The sequence below is a fragment of the Xiphias gladius genome, chromosome 2 (genome assembly GCF_016859285.1).
Source record: "Xiphias gladius isolate SHS-SW01 ecotype Sanya breed wild chromosome 2, ASM1685928v1, whole genome shotgun sequence".
Classification (NCBI taxonomy): Eukaryota; Metazoa; Chordata; class Actinopteri; order Istiophoriformes; family Xiphiidae; genus Xiphias; species Xiphias gladius.
The window spans coordinates 2415180-2442244 of NC_053401.1; the positions used below are offsets into that span (position 1 = coordinate 2415180).

At 48.2% G+C, this 27065-nt stretch overlaps 1 protein-coding gene and 1 pseudogene across 1 annotated transcript; both read left to right on the forward strand.

The window, feature by feature from the left end:
- LOC120803784 lies at positions 1-9553 on the forward strand (annotated as a pseudogene).
- Positions 7992-27065, forward strand: cpm (carboxypeptidase M). The gene is made up of 10 exons (XM_040140497.1): positions 7992-8091; positions 10520-10714; positions 13028-13125; positions 19501-19673; positions 22408-22507; positions 22661-22766; positions 23239-23409; positions 23504-23564; positions 23694-23949; positions 24044-27065. The coding sequence occupies exons 2-10, from the start codon at positions 10534-10536 to the stop codon at positions 24290-24292; spliced, it is 1395 nt and encodes a 464-aa protein (XP_039996431.1). The 5' UTR covers positions 7992-8091; positions 10520-10533; the 3' UTR covers positions 24293-27065.

The following is a 27065-nucleotide window of genomic DNA, read 5'->3' on the forward strand; positions in this document are numbered from 1 at the left end:
ATGGGCGTGGTCCGACCCGGGAGTACTGAGCACTTATGTGATGATGTAGAACTGGGGGCTCAGTTCTCCTGGGTCGGCATGTCGCGGGCCTAGCAGCTGGTGTGATCCCATGGCTTGATGGTTTCTAGTGACATGAATTTCAAGTAACAGCTGCTCTCCTCTGTGGAGGATCAAGGTTTAACAACCAATTTTCAGATTTTTAGACAGTGTTCTGCCTCTGAGAACGACTGCAAGCAGATGAACTGATGAGAGTTTGCTTGAGGCTTTCTGTGGTGGGATGTTCCGGGGGAATGCAGAACGGGATTCCCGCCGTTAACGTCGAACATATCGCGTTTCTTAATTTAAAATGTAATTAAAAATTTCTTTATCCTTCTTCATTTATCTCACAGCGTCTTGGCATAAATTGGAGTCTGCAACAGTAGTACAACCGCTACAAGTCACCAAAGTGAGGAATTTTCAAATCTGATGTATTTAATATACTTGTTTAACACATTTCAACAACGGAAGACAACAGAAGAGCTGTGTGAAGACATTGTTACGTCTTCCTCTCCGTCCTCCGTTCTCTCTCTACCTCCAGAGTATCAACGTGTCGGTCGCCGACTGTCTGCTGACTGAAGAGCGGCCCCTGTGCTGCATCCGCCCGGAGCTGTTCACCGATCCGGTCACGTCACCACGTGGACACAACTTCTGCAGGAACTGCATCACGCAGCGCTTGAATTTTAATTCCAACCGCCAGTGTCCCATGTGTAAAGAGCGTGTGGATATGAAATATAGGCTCGGGGTCAACACGTTCATATCGGAGATGGCCATCCAGTTCAGACAGGGGGCTGGAAAGGGAGCCAGTAGCGGCTCAGAGCAACACGCTGCCAAACCAGGAAAGGTTTCTCACGACGTTCCCACTGGACCCAAACGGACAGTCCTGAAGTCCTGCCTGTTATTAGCATTAGGCCTGACGTGTCCGACCATCTACTTTGTGACTAACTTAAAGCTTCATCAAACGCAAACCTCTGGAGCTCTGCTGCAAGAAGGAACAAAGGTCCATATGCCGGTCCTGCGCTGACTCCAGTCACAGATTTCACCACGTGGTTTCTCTGAAAGAAGAATATGAAGCAAAGAAGACAGAGCTGGGGAAAAGAGGGGATGAAATTCACCAGATGATCCAGGAGAGACGACTGAAGGTTCAGGAGGTCATACGTCGGGCGAAGCTCAGCAGGGAAGCTGCAGACAGAGAGATGGCAGATGGTTTTCAGGTCTTCGCCACTCTGACGCAGTCTTTGGAGCGAGCCCAGGATGAGCTCATCAGGATGATCGGAGAGAGGCAGAGAGCGACAGAGAAAAAGGCCAAAGGTTTCATCCAAGAGCTGGAGCAGGAGATCTCTGAGCTGATGAGGAGGCGCGCTGAGGTGGAGCGGCTCTCCTGCTCTAAAGACCAACTCCACTTCCTCCAGAGCTTCTTCTGAACGCTGCCCCGCCCACCAAAGACTGGGAAGAGGTCAGCATTTGTCCAGCTGGATATGAAGGAATCTTGAGGACGTCTTCGGTGAGAGCCGTGCATCAGCTGACAGAGACAGTCAAAAATGAGATGACGAAGCTGCTTGCTGACTTTTATGGGTGTTTTCTACAGGCTAGCATTACTAAGTGGTTGCTATGTAGAGATCCCACAGGTCTTCTCTGCTTCTTCACTGGCTGCTTCTAGACTTACGAACCGCACCTGGTCCTCAGTCCTGATCCCGGTCACGGTGGTAAAAACTTCACCCGACTGACTCAGTGTTCAGTGTTCTGTTTAGAACCTAAACAGAACATGGTGGCTGGAGTGTCCCTGCCACTAAGGGCCCAGGCCACATCATGTGCCCGCCTGTTTCACACCCCTCCACCTCCCAAAATAAGGTTTCAGCTTAAAGAAAAAAATTGAGACTGATAATTGTTTTTTTCTTTTATGGTTTTGGGAAAGGCCACTCTCCATACTCTTTAAATGCAGAGCATCAATCTTCATCATGGGAAGAAAGCCAAAGCTTGCAGTGCCTGTAATTGGACAGTCGCTGTCGGGGTGAGGAGGCTGGATTCTCTACTTTTCGTTTTTGCGGCAAGTATAGATTAGCTTTTGGTTGTCACTGCAGCACCAGCTGCACCTCCCAGTCTGCCTCCTCACAGAACTACAGCTGAAAGTATCTGCAGGCTGGGTGGGTGATGGTAATGTGTCAGAGGCCAGGTGCACGATGGGAATGGAGATGAGTGTGTCGGGGCTGGTTGGTTACGACATGCGGCAGATTATGGAAATACGATGGTCTGGATTTCAGAAATTTCTTCTGCTGCTCAAAGACGTGTGAAGTCTTATCTCAAACAGATGCAAGAGCCTGTCTCTCTCTCAGTCTCTGCTTGGCAAAAAATGATCTGATATCTCTCTGCAGGACTGCAGCGTGAATCAGCAACTACACCGCGAGAACTGATAATGTTTCCCCCTCAACTTCAGAGTGGCTCATTTAAAGTATCGTATTGGCCCAATTTATTATAAGATCGCCTCACCCTTTTCCAACATCTGTTTTTGGAAAAGGGTGAGAGACTTCTTGAGGATGGGAGACACTTTGACACTCGTCTTGTTGGGAAAGTTTCCATGAATTACCATGAATCGAAGGAGAAGAGATCCTAATCGCTGAAGCCTTTTACTCTTTCACAGAAGTGAAACGTGTACATTTTTTTATCTTGTCTAGTATCTACAGCTCACAATTTCTCCTCCCAGGTTCCTTGGGAACCTGTCAAACTGGAACCGTTCTATCTGACAGCATTTTTTTCTAGTTTATACAATGTAAAAACATTTGGAGACAGTGTGAACTCGTTTTCAGACCAGGTCAAGACCTGGTGACATGTCTGGACTGACCTTTATCTGTCTGCCTCTCTCCTGCTCTCTGTGCTCACATATACAGTCATTTAATGCAGCTGGATTCACGATAAAGCTGCTCTCGTTTACACGTTTTTCTTTTTCTGTTCTCAGAAAATGGTGTCAGTCACAGTATGAAACGGTGACTGACACGCGGCCCGTTAAGGCCACGTGTTAACCAGAGGTCACTTCCCGGCTGCTGCTCTGCTCTGATAGAATCCTGATTTTATAACCGAGACGCCGTCTGACGGAGTCACCAGACGACGGCTGTGCTGCGATTTCAGCTGCATTTACTTGATGCGGTCAACTGAATGAGTCTAATAGAGAGCTGTGCATGCGGAGGAAACGCCCGACCTCTCGCTCGCGGGGCAACGCTGGCGACTCTCTTCTACGGAAAGTAGCAAAGGTTCGTCCAGAAAGTCGCCAGATTTGTCGCTCGGTGCTTTTGTGAAGAAGAGTCGGTAAATCTAGCGACAAAGGCGCTGAATTGGCAACGCGGCCCGTGAACTCCCTCCTGATGACGCAATACAAACTGTTCACGCCAATTCATTTTGAAAGAGCAACGGCCAATGGGGAAACTCCGACCCTCAGCCAGCCAACCAATGGCGTAACATCAGCGCCCGCTCAGTCATGGACACTTGAGTTAAATGTTGGGTCGGCACCAGCTGAAACTCGATCCAGCCCCAATATGGCTGTGAGAGAGTGTAAACAGCAAACAATGAGGTTGAGCTCAGTGAGATCAAATTACGGTAATACTGGATTACATATAGACATGCTTCGTGTGTGTGTGTGTGTGTGTGTGTGTAGTGAGAGAGAGAGAGAAGGCAATTTGAATGCAGTGTGCCACTAACAATGAAAACCGTTTATCTCCAGCCGCCCAACTCCTGGTATTAACCCAACAGTACTGACTCTTTTGTTCTATATGTCATACACGTTAAAAGAAACATTTTCCACCTCCTGCTGCTAATCCCATTTTCAGGTGACGGCGACAGGTTGTGAACAATAATTAAATTTTAAACTTTTGCTGCACGTGTTGAAATCTCAGTCGCTTTTAAAGGAGTTCAGTTTCAGTGAAGATGGAGTCAGAGTCAACGAAATGCGATTGAGCCCCACCCAGTGAGTGAGTGAGTGAGTGAGTGAGTGATGAGGAGTAGCACAACAAGCCTGACAGCCGCCACCTTGAGTTTTCCCGATGTCCAACCCTCGCAAGTCGTAGACATGGGAATATCCCACATCCTCACGCTCCCTCCGACGTGACGCAGCGTAATGGGAGAAGTAGCAGCAGCGTGGCGCTAGAGATGACCAGCCGGTCAGTCAAACACTTTGGTCCAGGCTGGACGGACCGGCATGAAATTTTCCACACACAGTCATGTTCCCCAGAGGCTGAGTCCTGCTGGCTTTGGCGGGCCCCCGACTTTTCCTCCAAGGTTGCCTCGAACCGCTTCAAAGCCCTCCTTAAACCTCCCCAGAGCCTCCTGCAACCTCCTCAAGGACCACTTCCCCCTCTCCGAGTCCGACCGAGACAGATCATTTCTGTAGACTCCACTTACATCTGTCGCTGTCTGTTGAGACTCTCACTCTTTGTTTTCAGGTAAATTGAAGCTCTTTTTCTGCAGCGTTTGGTTTCGGAGAAAACGGGTGAATCAGCATTACCTCGGTTTTACTAATTGAGGTTTGAATTACACAGTTGTACCTGTCGCTCATTCCTCCAACTTCATTAACTTCCTGTTTCAAGGCCTCGCCTCTCATCACTTTCGCCGTGTCTGTTTTTAAATGAGCTGTCAATAAACCGGCCGGCCCCCCGAGACACAATTACTCTGACATTATTAACTCAACGCACGTGACGGAGGATTAAAAACACTTTCAGCGCTGTCGGTTTCCTTTAATGCAAGCATTAGCTGAAAACGCAGAAAACCACACCTGACACCGAGTGAAGGAAACATCAGAATATTAATTTCACCTCTGATGAAAAAGACACTGACCTTTAACAGCTCAGCTGATATTTACTGTCCCTTTCGGTGTCTCAACATGTTTCCGCTATTGCTGAGTGTGCACAGCTTTAGCAGTTAGGATACAAAAAGTTAATGTACTGTACAGTTTTGTAATAACAGAAGGTGATGTGCACCAACACTTTGGGACTGTGATCACTGCAGCAAAATTCAAATCCAAAAACCTTTCTTATGGTCAGTAAAAATGTTTTTCTGAGGATTTATATTTATGATCCGACATTTGTTTGATTTGTTTCCAGTTTTTTCTTATGAAACCCCTGGAAGGACTCCTACAACCTCCTCCTCAACTGCTCCAGCCTCTTCGTGGACACCAGCCTCTTAAAGAACACCTACAACCTCTTCAATGGCACCCACAACCTCCTAAAGGACCGCTATACCCCCCCACCAGGACTACAACATCCTCCAGGAACCCTACAACCTCTTCAATGGCACCCACAACCTCCTTAAGGACCGCTAAACCTCCCCCCCACAAGGACTACAGCGTCCTCCAGGAACCCTACAACCTCTTCAATGGCACCCACAACCTCCTTAAGGACCGCTAAAACCCCCCCACAAGGACTACAGCGTCCTCCAGGAACCCTACAACCTCTTCAAATTCCCTGCATCTTCTTCAGGACTTCCTCAAGGAGCCTGCATTCTCCTCAGAGATTTCTAAAGCCACTTCAAGGTCTCCTACAGATTCCATCAACGACTCCTACAATCTCCACAAAGACCCAACAACCCCTTCAAGGACCCTGAGACCTCTCTAAAGACCCCTAGAACCTCCTCAAAGACTCCAATAATCCTTGCACCCTCTTCAGTGATGTTTACAACGTCCTCAAGGACTCCTACAACCTATTCAAGGACATTACAGCCTCCCTTAAGGACCACTGGACCTTCACAGGGACCACAGAATCTTTTTGAGTACCCATAAATTTTACTCAGAGGCCCGAGTTGTTAAATACGGCTGCAGAAGTACATATTTATCTGTGTTTTAATTTAGTAGCTTTAAAATAACTTTTTGTTTTGTTTTGTTTGTTTGTTTGTTTGTTTTTTTTTTTTAAATTTCACTTTGGGTGGTGATGAAATTTGTTGTGTTGTAGGTCAGAGCGACAGGCAGCAGATGGCGCCAGAACACCATAAAAAAAAAAAAAACCAACCCGGTCGCCGCTGAAGCCTCGTGTCCACCGACCGGTGCTTCCTCCGGTGAACGACACCGTTGCCCGGGTGGGACTCGGCTCCTTGGTCCCGTGTTCGGTCCCACTGAAAAACACAATCAAATCGTCTCTGTATTTTTTTTTTTTTTATTTTAATTTTGGATCCCTGCAGGTACCAGAGGAGGATCCTTGGGCCGGAAACAGCGGAGTTTAAAGGCATAAAATTAAACAGCGGTTTTGGTGTTGACATCGTGTGGAAACTGGTTTTAGGGTAAACGGGGAAAAAAAAAAAAATTGTGCTCGTAACTCCTGACAGGCGTTAGAAATTAAAATTTGTCTTTTTTTTTCAAACATATAACCGATATTTTCCCAAGGTTTCGCTTTACAAGTGAAAACAAGGTTTGTCGACAGACATAAATTCAGTGTATGTACATACACACCTACATACATGCAACAAGTCCTCTGACAGTTAAGATTAATAATAAAACAAGAGTAAAGCATGTACTGTTTAACAAAGAGCGCTGCTGTAATCACACATCACAATACACCGGCGATGCTTTAAAAGTATCGAGGTTTCCAATTGTTATCGTTTCAAAATACTTCAAAAATTAAAGCAAAAAACATTGTTTTAAAAAAAAAAAACCAACCTGAAATAAAGGAAGGATAGAATCAAAACGGGTACGAACAGCTCAAATGTAAAGTCATAAATAGGCACAGCTTTACCAGTGGGTGGGATTAAAGGCTAAAGGGGGAATGTGATGAGTTTTCATGTTGATCCTGGAGTCTGTCGAGTTATTTTTTAAATTCGAGGTTTTGGTTTCGGTGCGTTTATTTTTGTTACTGCCGCTTGGGGGCACAGGAGCTTTTCAACCCTACATACAAACCTGCTACAAAGGAGCTGGTTTTAGACTGTAAACGACACTGAACTCTGGTTTTGTTTGTTTTTTGTTTTTTTTTAATTTTAAGATAAGGACTGAATTTAATCCCCGGTGGACAAAAGTGAAGCTTTCCGTCTGTCTCTGAGTTCAGGATTTGGGACTTTAAACTCCACGAGGACTACAGCTTTCTCAAGGACCCTAATGTTCTCACCCACTCCTACAACTTCCCCAGCGACCTCCTCGCGACCTCCCACATCTCCGAGGACGCCTACGACCTCTTCCATAGACCATATGACCTCTTCAAGAAGTCCTGCATTCTCCTCGGGGACCACCTCCTCCTCAGGTCCCCTTAAAACCTCCTCGGTGACTCATACAGCCCCCTCAGGGGCCTCCGCCACATCTTCGAGGACCCTTAAAACCTTCTCCAAGGTCCCTGCAGCCTCCTGAAGAACCAGTACAACCTCCTCGAGGACTAAAGCGTCCTCCCGGACTCCAACAACCGCACCCCATGACATCATCCTGGAGGTCTACAACTTTCTCAAAGACCCCTGCGTCCCCTTCAAGACCCCTACAAACCTCCCCGGGGGCCCGCACAACATCTTTGGGGGAATTCATTCGTTGTAGAGCCTCAAAATCTCCAAATTGGAAGGAAAAAGTCAGTGTCCATCCTGTGTCCTTTACTTCGCCTCAGCAAACACTTCCAACTGCGACCTTTTTACGCGCGAAGACCAGCAAGAAATTCGACATGTTCCACAAACAAACAAACAAACAAACAAACAAACAAACGCGTGATGTAGACGTGGCCTGGTCCATTCTTACACATTCATTCTACTGAGACACAAAGCAACTTCCGCTCGGGTGCCGATGAGGTAAAACGCACTTTTGTTCCCAACAGGCGCCTGTTCATGAATCATCGCGCTGTTTCATTCAGAAACCTGTTGAATGTGCGCGTTTACGCCCAGCGGGCGCGCTCACGCTCGCCTGCACGCCCACACACACACACACACACACTTCTCTAAGCTCCGCCCCTCGCGGACAGACAGTCGGGGAGAGCCGCTGATGAATAAGAAACATCCATTCAAAGAAGCGACAGACGGACACAGACTCCTCTCTAAGCTGTCTGTCCTCCGCAGGGAGCGGGAGACTGGCCGGTGTGGTCCGGATCGGCTACGGCGCACGACCCCGGCGGACAGGTACGACCCGACCCCCCCCCCCCCGACACTCGGTGCCGGTCCGAGCGTCTGCTCCAGGCCGATCGCCGGGCAGGAGCCCCGGGGACCTTCCTCCGGTTTTTAACCTCCGGCAGTCCGGTAAAGTGCCGTGTGTCACGCGCAGATAGCGGGACACGGTGATCCTCGGTGTGCGTAACTTTACCGCACTTCCCCCGTGTAACGCGTCCGCGGTGCCCAGGGGCGACCCGCAGGCCGGTGATGCCTCCGTTCCCAGGTGGTTGCGTTCAGGTCCTCGGTTGTTACAGGAGCCACGGCGGCACTTGACGGTCTGTCATCGGCATTTCTAGAACATCCGGTCACATCCCCGTTGGCGCGTTGCTTTTCGTGCCTTCTCTGTAAGTCACTTTGTTTTCTGGAACAGCTTCCTCCTCTTTTCTTGATTTAATACTCCCGTGTGTCTCTTCTTTGATGGTTTACGGTTTGCAGGCTCTATACGAACCGACCTCGTTCGTTTGACCAGCTTTTACGGTTTCACTGTAATAAAATTTATAACAGCTAGAAAACATCTCCGTGGGTCGTTTGCTGGGAGCTTTCTCCCTTTTTGACCGGTTTGTTTCCGGACGACGTCCTCAGCTCGAGGCCCAGTTCCAAGGTCAAGACTTGACGCGCGGACGTCAAAGACCAAACCGAGAGCCACGGAATCATTAACTCGACCGGTTTGGATCAGCAGTGTGAGCGCGATGGGGAGGTTCCGATCCCGTGGGGCGCAAGGACTTTTCTGCAGTTGCCACCTGCAACTCAACCGCATTTAAAAGAAATTAAGTTAAAAACAAAAATAAAAATAAACAACACTAAAATACAATCAGCTGTAAAAAAAAAAAAACTGAGCCAAAGCTCCAGCGGAATCGGTGGAAACACAGTGAAGAGTTTCTACATAGGTTGGTTTTTGTGTGTGTGTGTGTGTGTGTAACTTGTATAATCAAGCTTTGCATCTACATGTGTTGGACGCGGTTAATGCGCCAAAATGTGCAGGCGCCGGACGTAAAGACCGCAAACGGCTGGAGGCTGAAGGTGGCGAGGACGTAGGTTGGACCCTTTAGAAAAGTGCCGGCGAGGAGTTAACGGGGGAAAACCGAGCCACAGCCTCAGAGACAGGGGCAGCAACCTGTCGGTGGAGTCGTGCGGCGGCTCCCTGAGCCTGACGGTGGCCCCCCGAGGGGAGACCCCGCAGACCCCACAACCGGCCGCAGAGGCACCGGCTGAAGGTCCCGAGCAGAAACCGCCCAGTCGGTCCGGAGGCAGGGACCGAGTCCAGTCGGTCCGGAGGCAGGGACCGAGGCCCCGCAGGAAAAACGTTTTAAACCAGCGGCGGGTCGTCTCTGAATTCACCGCTTTCTGTCCGCAGACCGGTTTAGTGAACAAGTCACCCTCCTCCTCTGGAGTTACTCCTCCATCCACCAGAGTGTCGAGCAGGGAACCTTAATGTTTGAGAGGCTGTAAACGGAATTTTTGGCTGCGGATTATTTTCGGGGTCGATCGACTTGTCGTTACATCCCTGGTGAGTGCATCGATTCGTTTGCCGTCTTCTCCCTGTAAATTGGATTTCTTTGCATTCACCAGAGGAAAAAAACCGCAGACCTCACCAAATAAATCCGGGCTGCGTCCGCTGGGGAAAAATCTTCAGCCCGACGTGCAGCAGTTTGCTCGTTGAATAGTTGCTTTTCCATAGTTTTTGGGGCCAGTAAAATAAGAATATCTGTCATTTCCGGAATCTAACTAAATAAAGGTGGTTGCCATCCAATGGTTGACGTCGAGTAGACGTTTCCGCAATGAGCATTACATTAAAAAAAAATGAAAATAAAAGCAACAACAACAACTTTCATTTCCTATTTAGACTTTTTGCTGAAATGCAGTTTACACTGAGCCAGAAATAAAACAAGAAGTAAGAGGTCCAACATTGTCCCCATTATTTTATCAAAAAAAATCTAACTCTGTCCTTCATTCCAACAAAACCTCAGACAGGAGCAAAACCTTGGTTGGGCTCGTTCTCGACTCCGGAAGCAGCCGTCGACGAAACGGCTGCTGTTCTGGGACTTTCAGTCCCATGTCCCACGAACCTGATGAGGATTTATAAATCTCTCATTCTAGTTTTTCGGTGTTTACATTTAAAAATCGCATCCAGGGCGTTCAGAGAAACGGGCGTCACAAAGGCCACTTGAAGCCCCTGGACACACATGTTCCTGACTGAATCAGAGTCCGGGTTCAGAAACTAGGTCGAGTCTTTCAGGTCTCTGTGAAACCCGGACAAAACATAACGGAAGATTCATCAGATGAAACTACATTTTCATCGACTCTTCTTCCTCCGGCATTAACCCGAAGAACCTTCAGCATCACGTCTGTCGCCGTCGTCCTTTCACACCTGTTGACCTTGTGTTGTCCTCTCCTACAGGTCCCACTGCGGTGATGTCGTCCCCCCTCCTCCTCCTCCTCCTCCTCCTCCCCTTCCTCCTCCTCTTCCTCGCCCCCGCCCTGACGCTGGAGTTCCGTTACCACAGCAACCGTGAGATGGAGCAGTACCTCCTCCAGCTCAACGCCTCCGACCCTGACATCACGCACCTGTACAGCATCGGCCAGTCCGTCAAAGGTAACAGCCGGGGCTGCGACTGGCGTTCTCTCCCTTATTGATTCATCTGCTCATCAATCGATTCAATCGATTTTAGTCTAGAAAATGTCAGAAATAGTGGAAAATATCCAACGCAGTCGGATGTCCTGTCTGACCAACAGTCTTTGAAGCCAAAATCTTCATGTCTGACAGGCTGTAAACACTTGATTAGTGATTATAAATAGTTACCAAGTATTTTTCTCATTCGATCGACTGACCAATCGATCGGCGAATCGTTGTCATTTACCGGCAGGTCGAACGCCATCGACGAAAATGGATTTTAAATAAAACAACGGAAGCGTGGCAGGCGGCGGGTGGCAGCAGCCGTCGCTAATCAAGGTTAACTCTGCGAGTGATTGGGTAACGGCCCACATTTCTCCGCCGCCGCCGCCGCCGTCTGTACTCAGCCCTTCACTGTTTGTCAGAGCGGAGCCTCCGCCCCCGCGGCGTCTCTGCGATTCCGACGGAGCGACGCGTCCTCTCTCCCCGGCTGATCCCGTCACGCCAGTTTTTTAAAATTCAGTGGATTTTACATAAAGCGAGAGACACACACACACACACACACACACAGGGGATGATGGTTGACTGAAGTATCAGGTGTCGCTCACCATGGCGACCGTGACACTGACCGACTGTGTGTCTTGGTGTCTTTGTGTGTCAGGACCGCAGACCGAGGCTCATTTAATCTCGGACTGCTTAATCTGGCTAATCACTCTCTCGCACGCACACAAACACACACACACACACACACACACAGAGCTAATCTGAGCTAATCTAGGACACCAGCTGGCCTGCGTCCAACCTGTTGGGTGTGTGTGTGTGTGTGTTACCTTGTCTGTCTGCAGGTAGCAGATAATTTACTGCTCTGTGTGTGTGTGTGTGTGTGTGTGTGTGTGTGTGTGTGTGTGTGTGTGAGCGTTGCAGATTTGCAGAGGCTTGCAGGGCTTCATTCATTCATCGTGCGGCGCTGACGTCGTTACCCGTAGTTGTGCACATGGAAACTTCTACCCCACTGAAAAGTCACCAGCACCCAGAGCTCGGTGAAAATACGAGCTCCTTCATCAGACGCTGCCTTTAAACTTCCGTAATCTGATCAAATCACGGAAAACTGACGTGAATGTTTTCTCCGATTGCCTCTTCACCTCCCTGATTACCTCACAAACTCTCTCCCCCAGTAGCACGTACGCATTCGGCTGCTTGGTGAAGTCGTTGGTGGCAGTGGGGATCTGTCGGCCTCCTGGGCCAAGGGCCGATTTACCGAAAATGTTTTCAATTGTAGACCCGCGCTGTCTTTTTTTTTTTAAATGAAACGCGTGCGGCCGTGCTACAGAGGTCGAGTGCCCTTGTGGCCGACGATAAAATGATCGTCGCCTCGTTCGCTTTTTTAAAAAAAATGGCAAATGATTCCACGTTTTCCGCATTTCCTCGTCCTGCCGAGAACAAGTCGTGAACACCGCATCGGCGGGGTCACACTTACTAACTAACTACCTGAACCCTACCAACCATCTGGACGAAGAAATATTCTGTCCACTGCACGACGGAAGAGATTTTTCTGACCCTCAGCAATGACATGCTCTGTCTATTTCCTCGGCCTGTGTCACGTGAAGGAAAGTGAAAAACGTCAGGCGTTTCGGTTCTAATCAGTCGGCTGCACTTCTCCTTGTCGATGTTACTTTCTATCGTTTCAATATTTTCGCTCGGAAATAGCACTTGCGTGACGTTTGGAGGGACTGTCCCGAAACCTGCCGCCGACTTCTCCTCCGGCGCCACAAGCAGGCCGATCTTTTTGGGTTCTAGTGAACTGCCTCTGGTGAACGATCGGGTGGGTTTGTGGTGACATCTGGTCCCCAGAGGATGAATTGTAATAACTTCGGACTTGTCATCTAGCGCCATCATCGGGTTAAAATTTAAATTTTCTTCCAGTACTTTGGTTTATGGCCCGATATGACTGTGAGATACCAAACCCAGGATCTTTCGCCAAACCTCACCCACCCTTTGCTATGGCATTGTTCCGCCATAAAAGGGTTACAGTTAATCTGCGTCATGTGTCCTAACATCTCTAATTCAGGAAACGCTCCAGTGGGTCGTATCAGAGGGCGGGAACAAATAACCAACAGCGTGCGGCCGTCCAGGGTGGAGCACTTGTTGTGAACATCATGTTATTGTATTCAGTGTCGTGCAGAGTCTTGAGCACTCCGGGAAACCTCTCGGCGGATTCCTGCACAAACGGAGGGGCCGCATGCAACGTGACTCTGGTGGGTGTTTAAAACTCGGGTTGCTCTCTGCCTCTCTCAGGTCAGCAGTTGTGGGTGTTGGCTCTGGGTCTCAGCCCTCAGCGTCACGCCGTCGGCATCCCGGAGTTCAAATATGTGGCTAACATCCACGGAAATGAGGTGAGAGAGAGAGAGACACGCACACGCGCACACACGCACACACACACACACACACACACACACACATGACAGGACCCCTCCCTGTTGACAGGAAGCAGGAATAAAAGGAGACTAAAGAGATCAACAAAAGCCATTCAAAGTCAGACACACTCCATACACACTTTTGTATTCAGAAGACAGACTCTGTGTGTGTGTGTGTGTGTGTGTGTGTGTGCGTGTGTGTGGTGATCTGTATTATCCCTCAGATGGAAACAGACAGTACCATGAGTCAACATTAAAACATTAGACAACGGCGTAAAACAAATGCATGGATTCAAAAACTCAACAGAAACAGCGGCAGCAGTAGCCGACAGGAAAGAGTCATCTAGCAGCCGCCACAGGTACGGCCTACTCCGGCAGGCTGCGCCTGTAGGAGCCACGCCTCGGCTTTTGTTTTAGTTCGGGTTAGCAGATTTTATCAAGCCAACAATATGGTAAACGTTACGGCTGCTAGACGCCAGCGTGTGAGAAGCAGCGCTGTGCCTGAGCGCGGCCTCGCGGGGCCGCTAGCACGGCCGCGGAGGCCTCGGTCTTGTTTCTGACGAGGGCGGCGCAGTCAAACCAGCTCGCATTGTGTCTGTTAACCCTTAAACGCAAGCCTCCGGCCTTTGGCGACTCGGGGCCACATTACACCCTGTCTCAGTCGTTGTTTTTTCATTCGATTAAACACTCAACTCAAACTCGTTTTGTTCTGGTGTCAAAATGGTTTTTTTTTTCCCAACGTTTTTGCTCTAGAAAAAACCCACCGTTTAAAGGGTTCGTCATGTGAGTTCGTACAGTCGATGTTTGGTGTCGAAGCTCTGGACTCATCCCCTCCCCGTGGCACTTTGGAGGAGGGATGATAACGGGTTCGGCTGCGTTAGATGCGGATTCCTGACACCGGCTTTATTAATGTGGTGACTTTGCGCTGACGCCGTCGGCGGGCCCTGCGAGAGTTGGGTTGGCGTGAGGTCGTCATTGCGGGAAAAGCGGTAAATAGAAAAAGTTGAGGGTCTGTTTGATGCCAGGAGAGAGAAAACATTGAAAACTGTCCATCAATAGAGTTTAATGAAATCGGAACAACGGGTTTATATTGTGGCACCTTTTCTGCAAAATTACTGTTTGACATTATATAATGTAAAGTAACAGAAGTAAAGCAAAGCACATGTGGATAAATCTCCATCGAGAGCAGCGTAAAGGAAACTCTCGGCGACCTCTGACCAGCATCTGGTTGCCGTGGTGACGGTCAACGGCGGATCACTCGGCATGCCTGTGAAAGTGCATGGAAATGTCCTTTTAAATAGATAAGTCACGCCTGGACACGCACACACACACACACACACACACACACACACACACACACACACACACACAGGCAACAAACAGAGTCACTGGAGTGTGTCGGTTCAGAGGAAACTTCCGGAAAAGGAAGAAAAAGGCTTTTTCACTGCATCCGTGAACACACGTTCGCACACACACACACACACGCACACACACACACACACACACACACACACACTCACGCAGAGACATTTTGACAGCAGGAATTTAGCCTAAGTGGTAAAAGTTGAAGGGCTGTCGTGTGGAGATTACTGTCCGTTGTGTGTGTTTATCTGAGCAGTTCTCAGAAAATAACTTCCTGCGCGACCAGACTTTGTTTCCTGTGAGGCTGGAAAACAGACCTAATAACCCTGTTTACACTGAGAGTCGTTTGGTCTCAGCGGTGACAAAAACGGTTTTACCTTCTTTTTATCTTGATCCTGCTCATCTCCTCCTGACTTTCAAAAATAGAAACAATGATTTGATAAATTGAGTCAGCTCTAACACGGAACTGCACGATTTGCGGTTGAGAATGTTTGAAAGATAAATAAGACTAAACTTCTTTAAACTTTAGTTATCCGGCTAAAAGTATTGGATAAAATATTGAAATATAATAAAAGTAATGAATGAATACCTAAAATAGTTAGCTAAAAGTAATGGATAAAATAGTTGAAAGAGATTAAAATGAAGGAACAGTTTAAATATTTAACTAGACGTAATGGCTAAATGGTTAGCAAATGGTTTAGCAAAAACAATACGTATAAATAGCTGAAATAGTAGCTAAAAGTGATGAATACATTTTAGAAATGGTTAACTAGAAGTAGTCCAATGGATAATTGGTTGAAATAGCAGCTAAAAGTGAGGAATCAATGGTTGAAATGTCTATTTGAAAGTAATAGATGTATGGTTAAAACTGTTAAAAAAAACAGATGTTGGTCCCCAGAGGATTAATCCTGCCGACTTTGCCAATGAACCAACTTTTTTCTCCGGTGCCACCAACTGGTCAAAATTTTCCCCTTGTCCTGTGACACAGCTCGACATCTGCTGGACGGAAAGGCACAATGCTGTTTAACGATGTTCGCGGTTCCCAGGGGATGACTCCTAATTAGCGCGGCAGCAGATGGATGTCCGCGTTGTCAGAACTGCCTGTTGGCGGTGAAATGTTTGCGTGTCCGCGTGCTTCTGGCCACAGACTGAAACGTCTCAACGACTGATGGATGGATTGCGATGAAAAAATTTTTTTTACAGGCATTTGTGGCGTGCAGAGAATGGATCCTGCTGACTTTGGGGATCCCATGACTTTTTTTCTCCGGTGCCACCAAGTGGTGGAAATTTCTCACTTGTCATGTGGAATCGAGATAGAGAGAGAGAGAGAGGTCACATGAGCGAGGATGCATGTCATCGGCGTCCGAATGAGCAAAAAATGCAAACGCTCGCCTTGTTTTGACGGCGTCTTTGTCTGTTTGTGTTGGGGTTTCGCTGCCAATATCACTGTTCCTGGGTAGGTTCAGTACTGTCAAATCGCACCGACGGCTCTCAGCAGTTTTACTCTCTGCTTGGACAACGCAAATTCAAATGCAAACAGAGAAACCACTCACGCCTTTCGCTTGTCGACCAGACGGCCGGCCTGCTGCCTTCGACCTTTCTGTGATCCACTCACGCCACAGTGACAGCTCCCCCATCACACTTAGATTCCCTTGGAAACCTGATGTAGCTCTATATTAATATATAGCATATATCTCAGCTATAATCGCATATTTTCTAGGTGTAATACACTCCTCGGTGTCCCGATGTACAAAAATAACAGGCAAGGCAGAAGTAAACAACTCCAGGACACAATATGAGTGGTGTTTCCTCCACTGACTCCATTGTCAGGGGAGGAAACCGCTAATCGACACACAAACGTGTAGTTGTGTGTCCGGGTATTTAAAATAGTCAGCCTATATCAGGAAGAAGCATTGGGACAATATAGTGGGTGTGAGGTTGCTCTTTTCTCCTCTAAACTGAACCACTGCCCCTCAAAGTGTCCGTGCACATTCCCGTAATCCGTCGCAAATGTTGAATTCAGTTCTTCGTATCAAACATTTGCCCCTTTTTCAATAGCCCCGGTTAAATGTGCGGCAAGAAAAATAGGACAAAAATGTTGTTGTTTTTTTTGACTTGGGAATGTTGTCCAGGTCTATATTTGAGTTGAGTTACACGACAACAAAATTCCCAGAGACCATCAAAGTTGACGAGTATTAAATCAAGAATCACATGAGGAGTGGGAAACGGAGTCATCTGGAATAAACCACGAGTTAAGAGATTAACCGAGTGACGTAACCGCACAGACCCACCGCCTTTCAACACTTATCTGCTCACAGTATCAGTCTTGTTTTCTAAAAATTGATTGTTTGGGTCACATTGTGTGTTTTTGTTTGCGTGGCCGGGAGGAAATGAGGGCAAGCCGGGTTTCCTGTGTTTTCCGAAAAAAAGAAAACTCCAGACAGACTCTGCCGTCTTCGGCTCTGCTGTTGTCTCTGAGGACGTTTCGACAGACCTGAACTTCGATCCAGGCGAGGCCGCAACTTTTACTCGCCGCCACACTGGACTGAACCAGCCCACATCCGCTGGTGCACAGCGGCGTAAACAACACCGGAGCGGTTGAATCGTCCCTGTCCTCCCACTGCTGATCAGTCGGTTCCCAATGGCAACTGTGCCGTCATCAACTCTTCAGGTGGACGGTACCACGAAAAAATTTGGACTAGATCTGATACCAAGTGACGCCAGAGCCAGAATTAAAGATATCGGTACTTTTTATTATTAAAAGCGGTTAATATAATAGTGTGTAGGGGAGAGAAATGTGTCTTGATTTACGAGGTAAATGCATCATTAGTTACCACTGAATAAGACACTTATTCGGTTCAGAATAAAGGGACACGCACTACGACTGTTGAGCCAGCCAAAAGATTCTGGAGCGCGACGACCGATGGGACCAGGTTGGACCAGGTCTGTCCCGGTCTGGGTCAGTTGGCAGTCGAAGATAAAATCATGTAATGTGTGTGATACGTAGAGATTCTACTCTAAAGTCCTCAGATCCAGTCGCTGCAAGTTGTACTCATGAAGATCTTTTTTTTTTTCTTTTTTAAACATGCGACCAAGAGAGACTTTGCCTGAGGTTAGCGTCGTTTTACAGAGTTCGCTCCATCCCGGATCTCTTTTTTTGGCCTCTTCATCACAAGTATAAACATATAAACATATTAACATGCGTATAAACAGCCCAAACTGCAGGTTGCCGTCCACATTTGTTTGGTACAGGAAAACGTGATAGTTGGCGTTCTCGCTGGATTCGTGGGGTCGTCTACTGACCAGTGGTTCGATGTGTTTTTCTCGCGTGTTCAGCGAGTCCCAAGGTTTACGATCCTCCTTCCTGACTTTCAAGCTGTTGGTGGTAAAACTCTTTGAGTGTGGTTTGTCCGGTCTTTATGGGTTCCGGCTGGTCTCTGGGTGTGTCCCGGGCCTATCCGAGGTGATCACCGGACGCGTCAGCACAAGCTAAGAAGAGCGTTCGTGAGCCCAGAACCTAATCTGACACGAGATGGATCCATTTATTTATTTTTTTTTGGTATCAATACTCAAAATTAAAATCTACATACAAATCCCATAATAAGACCAAATCACTCAATGTGTTGGTCTGTCTCTCGATACTTTACGCTCGTTGGTTCCTACTGGAAACACAGATCTTTAAAAAAACTGCACGTTCATTTTTTACTATTCTTTTTTACTGTTTTAAGCGGAGGGTTGATCCACATTTGGTGCTCTAGTGAGCATTTGGGGCAGCAGGACGGTGTGTGTGTGTGTGTGTGTGTGTGTGTGTGGGACTGAGTCAGAATAAACTACACAGTGTGTGTGTGTGTGTGTGTGTTCATGGCGGTGAGGGAACGCGTCACCCAGCGAAACGGCGTGAGCTCACCGGTGTGTTTTCGCTAGTTTCTGGGAACAGTTGAGCTCTGTGGGTCTGGGGTGTGAGATGGATCCGGCTCTGATACACACACGATACTTGTTAGTGAGAAACCTTCACTGCTGGTGTTTGGTATTTTCATCGGATTTATTCACGGTAGGGGGGAAAATATAGAACAAGACTTATCCCGTAAGGACACAAGTATAGAGGTAACTCCAGGTGTGTGATTTATTTTCTTTTTTTTTGTCTGTGTGTGACAGTTTAGACGAGTGATGGAGGGAATCAGAGGCAGAACTAGTCCTAACGTGTGTGTGTGTGTGTGTGTGTAGTTTCTTTGTACACGAACACACACACTTTTTCCCTTTTCCCACCCTTCTCCCTTTCTCCCTCCTGAGGCTCTCATTCATTCACAGTCTTTTTTTTTTTTATTCCCTCCCTCCCATCCAATCAGCCATCTGTCTCAGAAAAACGGCCCCCGACTCATCCCCGGGTTGCATTTCAATTCCTGGCTGACTCACAGCATCGCTTCCTCCCCCGCTCCCTCTGTCAGGAGAGCACGTGCAGGCTCATGGAGCGGAAATTTCATGTCATGTAGTAAAAAAAAACAGCTGTCGGGTAGAAGTGAGTGAATGAGTGAGTGAACGTATGAAGCTGAGCAGCGGTGACAACAGGAAGTGTAGTAGTTGTTGCAGTATGTGTGCATTCTAGTTCGTTCACGCACCAGACTCCATTTAACTTTTAATCAAATTAATCCCAGAAAAAATGGATCACTACTGCACTTTTTCAGATTGAATCACATTTATCGTATTTATTCCATTGAATTAAGACTTTTATACTTTTATATGTTTGGTCAGTTTTAATTTTTAAAAAAATGCGTGTGTGTGTGTGTGTGTGTGTATTACTTATGTTACGGGGGCATAAATCTGTTCACACGGTCACACTGTGGATGATTCAGTGATTCATTCCCCACACCGTAAACTGTTCAGTTGTAGGGTGAAGACTCGGTTTGAGGTGAGGGCGAGTGTCCAGGAGACGCCTGTAAGTCAACGCGATGTCCCCTGAAGGGACTGAAAGAACGTCTCTGTGTGTCTGTGCAGGTTCTCGGCCGAGTGCTGCTGCTCCAGCTAATCGACGACCTGGTGCGCGGTTACCGCGACAGCGAAACGTGGGCGCTGCGGTTACTGAACAGCACCCGCGTCCACATCCTCCCAACCATGAACCCCGATGGCTTCGATGAAGCGGGCACACATTGCCAGTACAGCCAGGGCAGGTACAGACACACACACACACACACACACACATACTGTTTTTGTTCAGTGTCGGTGTTTCCAGCAGCTGTTTTCCTCAATCAAGCTCTGATAAAACCGCGACCCGCTCAGCAGCAAACAGCAGACAGATGCAGTCAGAGACCAGCTGGTGAACACGGTGGAGCGTTTAGCAGTTTAGCTAAAGAGCCAGATGTTTCCCTTCAGGAGCTGGAAGGGACCAAAAACATAGAGGGAAAGCTGGACTTAGGTCCATCAGCTGGACACAAACACCAGATCCAGCTGGAAGCTCACGTTGCTCTGTGTCTTCTGGAGGCCGGAGCGGGGAACCGTGGCCTGCGAAAAACTCCTGAAGGCGGGGAACCAAGACCGCGAGCATGAATTTTACATGTACAGGAGAAGTCGAAGGCGAGTGCTACGAGCGGGAAGACGAGCGGTTCCCTAGTCGTCGGCTGTGTTTTGGAGACAGTCCTCAAGCTGTGGACGTCGAACGAGTGTTGACACTCTAAAGTTACCTGAGGGAACATTCTTCAGGGGGAAAGTCGGGGGGTTTAAAAGGCCAAGCGAAACGGCAGCCGAAGCATTTTTAGCCTCCGACGTGGGAAGCTTTTCCAAGGGAAAAGGGTTTGTGGGCGTAGCATCATTTCAGGGGGGATTTGATCAAATTGCTCAAGAGTTGGACGGGATCGCCCACAAGTTGGTGGAGTCCCTGGGGATCCACAGCGATACTGAGCTGTATTTTCTTTTTCTTTTTTATTGTCTGAAACCCCAACAGCTTTATGAGATGAACACCCCGTTTATCTGTTATCTATCGCCTTTGGCTAACAACCTCAACTGCTTAGCCCTCTTCTTAACTATTCTCTGCTCGCGTGGCAGCTCGTTTTCATGGACTCTCAGTGGCAACATGTGGCGCTAACTGACTCAGGTTAATGGGAGGTGTGTACTGAGCTGTCAGCCAGTCACACGTATACATGCAGTAAAAGCTCAACATCACGCCGGAGAAAACCACATTCGGCCGGAGAAATGAATGTTTACGGCTCCGGGAGCAGGATGAGTCACCGATATTCTCAACGTTTCACAGGAAAAGAGTCAGATCTGGATAAATAGATGATCAAAAATGAATTTTTACCACAACGGAGCAGCACAAGGGACACAGGATAGGAACTTGGGGAAGATGCACGTGTATTATCTCACTGGCTTTGAAGAGGTTAAGGAAGCAAATGGATCTGATTCAGTTGCTACAATACAGGTCAGCCTTCAAAATGGCTGTGTATCGTACCGAATACTACAACAAGATTTTAAAGGCTTCGGGACGACGCACACACTCCCGGCAAGGCGTGTTTGTTCAGTATAGACTAAACTAGGCGATGCTCCAACGCCCAAAACACTCTGATAAGCAGGGAACCAGACACACACGCTGCAGATCTGTATCACCACACATGCAGATTACAGTCCCGGGGAAAAACCTCTAAGTATCTAATTATCAGTGTTTGGACTGTGAGTCTGTGTGACTGTGTTTAGAGAGTAGTAGACAATGTCAGGATGTGCGTCTGTTCGCAAAGTCTCATTATGGGGACTCACCTCCCATTAAAAAAAAAAAAAAAAAAAAAAAAGAAACAGGTCCCCCGTGTGTGTGTGTGTGTGTGTGTGTGTGTGTATACATAAATATATGTCTACATGTGTGTATGTAAATATGTATTTGTGTCTTTCGATGTATATGTGTATATGTACACACATATAAACATATATATATATCTATATCTATGTAGATATAGATATATATACACATCAATATACACACACACACACGTATGTGTGAGTGTGTGTCGCTTAACCTTGTGTTAGTTTAAAACAAGTTTCACTCATTGCAATATATAAAATTCAAAAGGTTCATAACAGTCAAATTTTAAAGTAAAGTAACGTCCCCCCCGTGTTTTTCCCCGTCGCCTGGTTTTTGACATTTCTTTCACTGAATCATCCAAAAGCCAAACCAGAAATCTTCAATTTCCTACTGGTCCAGAACTGGTCCAGAACCCAGCTGCGATAAGGCGTCGGCTGAGACGCATCCCACGAACCAGATGTACATATCGCTGAAGTCGGCAACCCGGTGACCTTTGACCCAGTGAGCTTAAACACTGATGGCGGTGGACTCGTCTTTTATTGTCTGTCTTCCTCCTCCGCCCAGCGTTTCCCTGTGTGTTTGCATCAGCTACCACTGACGACCCTAAACTCCCCGTATGCTGCTCCGTGTAGCTGAGTCTGTATAAATAGAGATGCACTCATTTCCTGGACACCGTCAAGAGGCATCGTGGGAAACCGTCTTCAGCACGAGTGCCTTGCTCGAGGGAGCCTCGGCGGCGGCAGCTGTGTTTGCTGGGCTGACTGGATACACGCATACTACAAAATAGTTTTTTTTAAATAAAGAATTTAGTCTACGAAACGTCCAAAAGATAACAAGAAACGCTGAATTTGGTTTCCCAGAGTTATGTTTGCAAAATTCTACTTTTTTTTTTTTTTGTCCAACAAATAGCCTAAATTTAAAGCTAGTAAATTTAGTAAGGATGTATAAGCAGCAAATTCTCACATTTGAGTCTTTTGTGCTCGACTTCATGACTTCGAGAGCTCAGGAAGGCATCGAACCCTCTGCCGGCAGGAGGGGAGGATGAAGCTGACGGGGTCGGTCGGTCGGTTCCCGGCCACGCAGTCAACGGCGTATTTCTGTCTCTGCGTCCGTTTCAGGTTCAACTACAACGGCGTGGATCTGAACAGGAACTTCCCCGACGCCTTCGCTGGTCTCCGGAGGCAACGGCCGCTTGACGAGGAGAAGAGGGAGGCAGAGGTCGGTCGGCAAAGTAATAGTACTCCATTACTAGCGAAAGGCCTGCATTCGCGCGCCTTCTAAAGTGAAAGTATCATCAGCTAAATGTACTCGGTTTCAAAGTAAAAGTACTCGTTCCTCAGTGGTCAGATATGAGGGTGCAATGTGTTGCAGGTCAGGGCCGTGATTGGCTGGCTGAGGACGGAGAGTTTCGTCCTCTCCGCGAACCTTCACGGGGGAGCTCTGGTGGCCAGTTACCCGTACGACAACAGCAACGGAGGTAGAGACACACACACACACACACACACACACACACACAGGAGTTGTTTCTGAAGTAAATTCAGTCTGCCCAGCAGACTGCCTGCCCATCACGTCTCCCACGTCTGTCGGTTTAGTAGAGGAGACGATCCCCGGACTCTGAGCTGAGGGGCAGGCATTGGTCCAACTGGTGCCGGCTCTGGCTCAGTCATTAACAGGGAGGAGCAGACACACAGAGCACTGCGGCATGAAAACCAGCCGTTAGTGGTTTTATTTGGACATTTTCATGAACTCTTTGGCTGTTTTCTATTTTTGCTATTTTATTTTTTCAGTCTGCCATTTTCCTCTGTTGCTTTGGCCTCAGTGTCTTCAGTTAGTTACCTTGTCCCTTATTTACACATCGATTACTTTCACATCTACCGTGTGTAAGATTTGAGGGTTAACGTCGGAAAGAGCACGGAGTTCAAGATGCGTCTCGCGTCCGCCCGTTGCAGGCGGCGAGCTGGTGGGCGGAGCCAGCGTCACCCCGGATGACGACGTGTTCGTGCACCTGGCCAAGGTGTACTCCCACAGCCACGCCTCCATGCACCGGGGCGACCGCTGCGACGACAGCACGTCGTTCCTGGAGGGCATCACCAACGGGTACCAGTGGTATCCGCTGACGGGTCAGCAGTGTCAGAAACCTCCAGCCAGATTAAATTAAAAGGTGTAGGCTCAAAGTTTCTGTTTGAATATGGGCGTGTGTGTGTGTGTTTTCAGGTGGGATGCAGGACTACAACTATGTGTGGGCTCAGTGTTTGGAGGTGACTCTGGCTTCCTCTGTGGATGTTTCCTCCAAGCAGGCTGGCCCAGCCCCAGCAGGATCCACCTGGGGGCTCTGCCTGTCTCTTCATCCTTCTGTCCTACCCTGTCTGACTCTTCACCTGCTTATCCGTTTACCGGTCTGTCTGTGTGTGTGTTTACCTGCCTCCTCTGGTATTAAACTGAAACTGAACCAGGACAATAGTAACCCGATACTGTTTGTGTGTGTTTGTGCGTGCCTGCGCTTGTTTTCAGGGGTCAAAGGTCGTGTGTTTGACGGCTCTGGAGTCCCGGTGCAGAACGCAGTGGTGGAGGTCAAAGGTCGCAGGAATATGTGTCCGTTCAGGACCGACCGACATGGAGAATACTACAGACTGCTGCTGCCTGGAAACTACGTGTTCACAGTAAACGCGCGCGCAGCGATACGGTGACCTCTAGTGGTAGGACAGTTACACTCTCATGTGACTTTAACAGCTCTTTCCTCTGTTTGATTGACAGGTGACGTACCCGGGCCACGAGGTTTTGACGGAGACACTTGACGTCCCGTATGGTCCCGATCGCTTCTCTGCCATGAAACACGACTTCCTGTTACGACGCACCCCGGCCAACCCCACCCAAGCTAACCCCACCCCTAGCTGCAACTACACCTCACCCCTGGAGGCGGGCGGAGCCGTCAGCAGGCCCACATGGACGGGGCTAGGTGCGGGGCTCGGGCTCGTGGCGGCGCTCCGGTCCGTGATCGGCTGAGGCGGCCCGGTGCTCAGTGTTGCCTCTGGTCAGCGGGGGGTCGCATTTTCAGTCCCGGCGGCGACACCTGACCCGCGCGCTGCGGCGTCTCCGAGCAACACTGAACCCTCAACCTGCAAGAACAAAAAGAACACGTGGTCCGCCAGAGGTTTCGACGCCAGGGTTTGTCGCGGCCAAAAAAAAAACCAAAACATTTGAGGGCAAAGGGGCGAAGCCAGGTGGGAGCGTAAAGCCCCGGTCACAGCAGAAAGCGGCAAAGTTCGTGTCCATGGTATCCTCGCAAAATAGGTGGTGCCGGACGCTGAGGAACGTGGGAACTGCTCACAGTGGAGAAAGGCACAGATGTAAATAAAAAAAAAATTTAAAACAATGACAGCTGAAATCCATTTAGCTGCTTCAGGCTCAAGGTCCTGGTGCGGTTGATGCTGGCTCGCTGTCCCGGCTCACAGGGACGCTGGAATGTTTTCAGTAACACCTGTGCTTTTCCTATTATGAGTCCAAACATTCGGGGTAACTGACAAACCACAGCCAAGCCGGTCACTAACTGGACAAAAAGTTCACACAGCTTATTCAAGAAGACGTATGTGTATCATCTTTTTTCGTGCTCCGTCAAAGGAGGGTGCGTAAATTTGATGCCTATAAGCTACAATAGCTTCCTCTGTTCTGGACTCTCGGGCTCGTCGGCAGCGTCAAAGGTCGCCGGCGTCGAGACGTTTTTTTGGTATCGGTCGGCGGCGGAAATTTGAGCTCGACACAAAAGGTTTGCACGGCTTCGCTTCGCTCTGCAGTGTGAGTCACGGCTTCCGGCGATTTCGCTTAAAAAAAATCATTTACTTTGCCGCAACATTTCGTCGTTTTAAACGCTGCCGTGACTGAGCCTTAGAGAAATGTTCCCTGACTGAAATTAACTCGTGAATAATTGTGGAAGGGGAGAGTATTGACTTTGTATTTCTACGGAGAAGTTGGGGTTTTTCCTATTTCCATTAACGTAGACCCGGCCTGAACCTCTAAGAGCGGGAAAAACTCCGAAACAAAAAATTAGGATTTAAAGGAAAAGACAGAGGAACCTCAGGAGAGTTTCAACAAAAACAAAAAAAAAATAAAGTACCAATACTAGGAACATAAAGTACAACTTTCCTACGCTATAGAGACCAGCTTCGCACTCCCACCGGAATAGCCAGGTTTCAAATCTGGCGATGAACTTCCTCAAAAGGCAGCTGAGAGTTTATCGTACTCACAGGAGGAAAAAGCTCCTCTGCCTGGGGGATTTCATCTCAGGGAAAACGAGACGTCTTCCCTGCCAAGAGGTCACGGCGTGTGGAGGCGCGCAGGGAGGGGTGGGGCTCATTGAGTGTGGGGGCGCTCTTTAAAATGAGCTCTTTTCAGAAAGGGCGGTGTTTTCAGACGGAGGACGGGGCGGGACGGTAGACGAGGGTGGAAATTACTGAGCGTTACTCATCTGTCCGGACTCACCGAGGTGTGTTTGGTGCACGGCGCCGGAGGGTCGTGCTCGGGCAGGCGCTCATCCTCTCTGCTGATTTCATCACATTCACGCCCACAGGGCAGTTCAGTCCCGTGGCTTGAGACTGCCACAGGGTGGCAAAGTTAGTCTGGGGGGGGCACAAGATGATTAACAAGACAGGAAATAACAGGAAAAAAAATCCCATTTCTGCGACACAAATTACGATTATTTTCTTTACTTTTTTCTGCTTGTTTTACTGTGAAATACTGGATAGTTCCATGTCTTCAGGGCCTTTTAAACGTGTCAGGGACACAGCTGGACGCTGGGATCCAGGTGAACTCGCTGCGACTTTATTCCTGCACTTTACAACGAAAGCCTAGCAGGCTCGGCTTCTGTTCCTCTGCCGCTCCACCGCGTGGAGCTCCCCGACTCTACACGGCGATGCACAGCCACAGAGAGAGTCGTACTTCCTCTGCTACTTCCGCCTCAACACCAGCTCGACCTTTTTGTCCGCTGGTTCAAATCAACAAAACAGTAAATAGTGACTTTCCAGGAATAAAAGAGAGAGAGCAAGAGACTAAGTGCAGAAGGACAAACAGAGGACAACAGGTTGACGTAGAAAACATATGTAAACATTAACAAACCAGGCAAAAATGTAAATAATAATAATAATAATAAGAAGAAGAATAAACCAATTATAAAGTATGATAAATATAAGTAACTTTAATTTAAAGAAGTAAGTAAGAAAAATAACTCAAAGGCACCACCTGGTGGCAGAAGCAGTGCAGCACATCCACAGACGTCAGGACCACATCGAACTGTGAACCTTGGAGCTTAAACACACGTTACCTCAGTAAATCTGGAAACATAACCGTTGCCCGAGTATCGAGGAATGAAAGCACAATTACAAATAAACCTGTCGACTGAATTACAGTAAAAAAAAAAAACTGGTACAAAATAAGTCACAAGCCAAAAAAGGTTGGGAGTCACTGAAAAAACCGGGACGACCTGACGACCGGGAATCAAACCTGTGACCTCCATCTGAACCCTCGGCCGCAGCTCGGTACGGTATCTGCACGCGGCATATATGTGAGTGCAGCATCTAGATGGATGTGTATCAAGTGCAGAGCGTCGTCCCATAACCGAAGGACAGGCGCGTTTCCCGTTTTAACGCGGGGTCAGAGGTCAGGGGGCGCCCTCACTCGTCCTGCCCAGCATGGGTCTACAGATCGGACTCGTTTCACTCATCCTCAGGACAGAAACTCACCGGCCTTCTGCAGGTTTTCGTTCCCCTCTTTCAAACCTTATTTT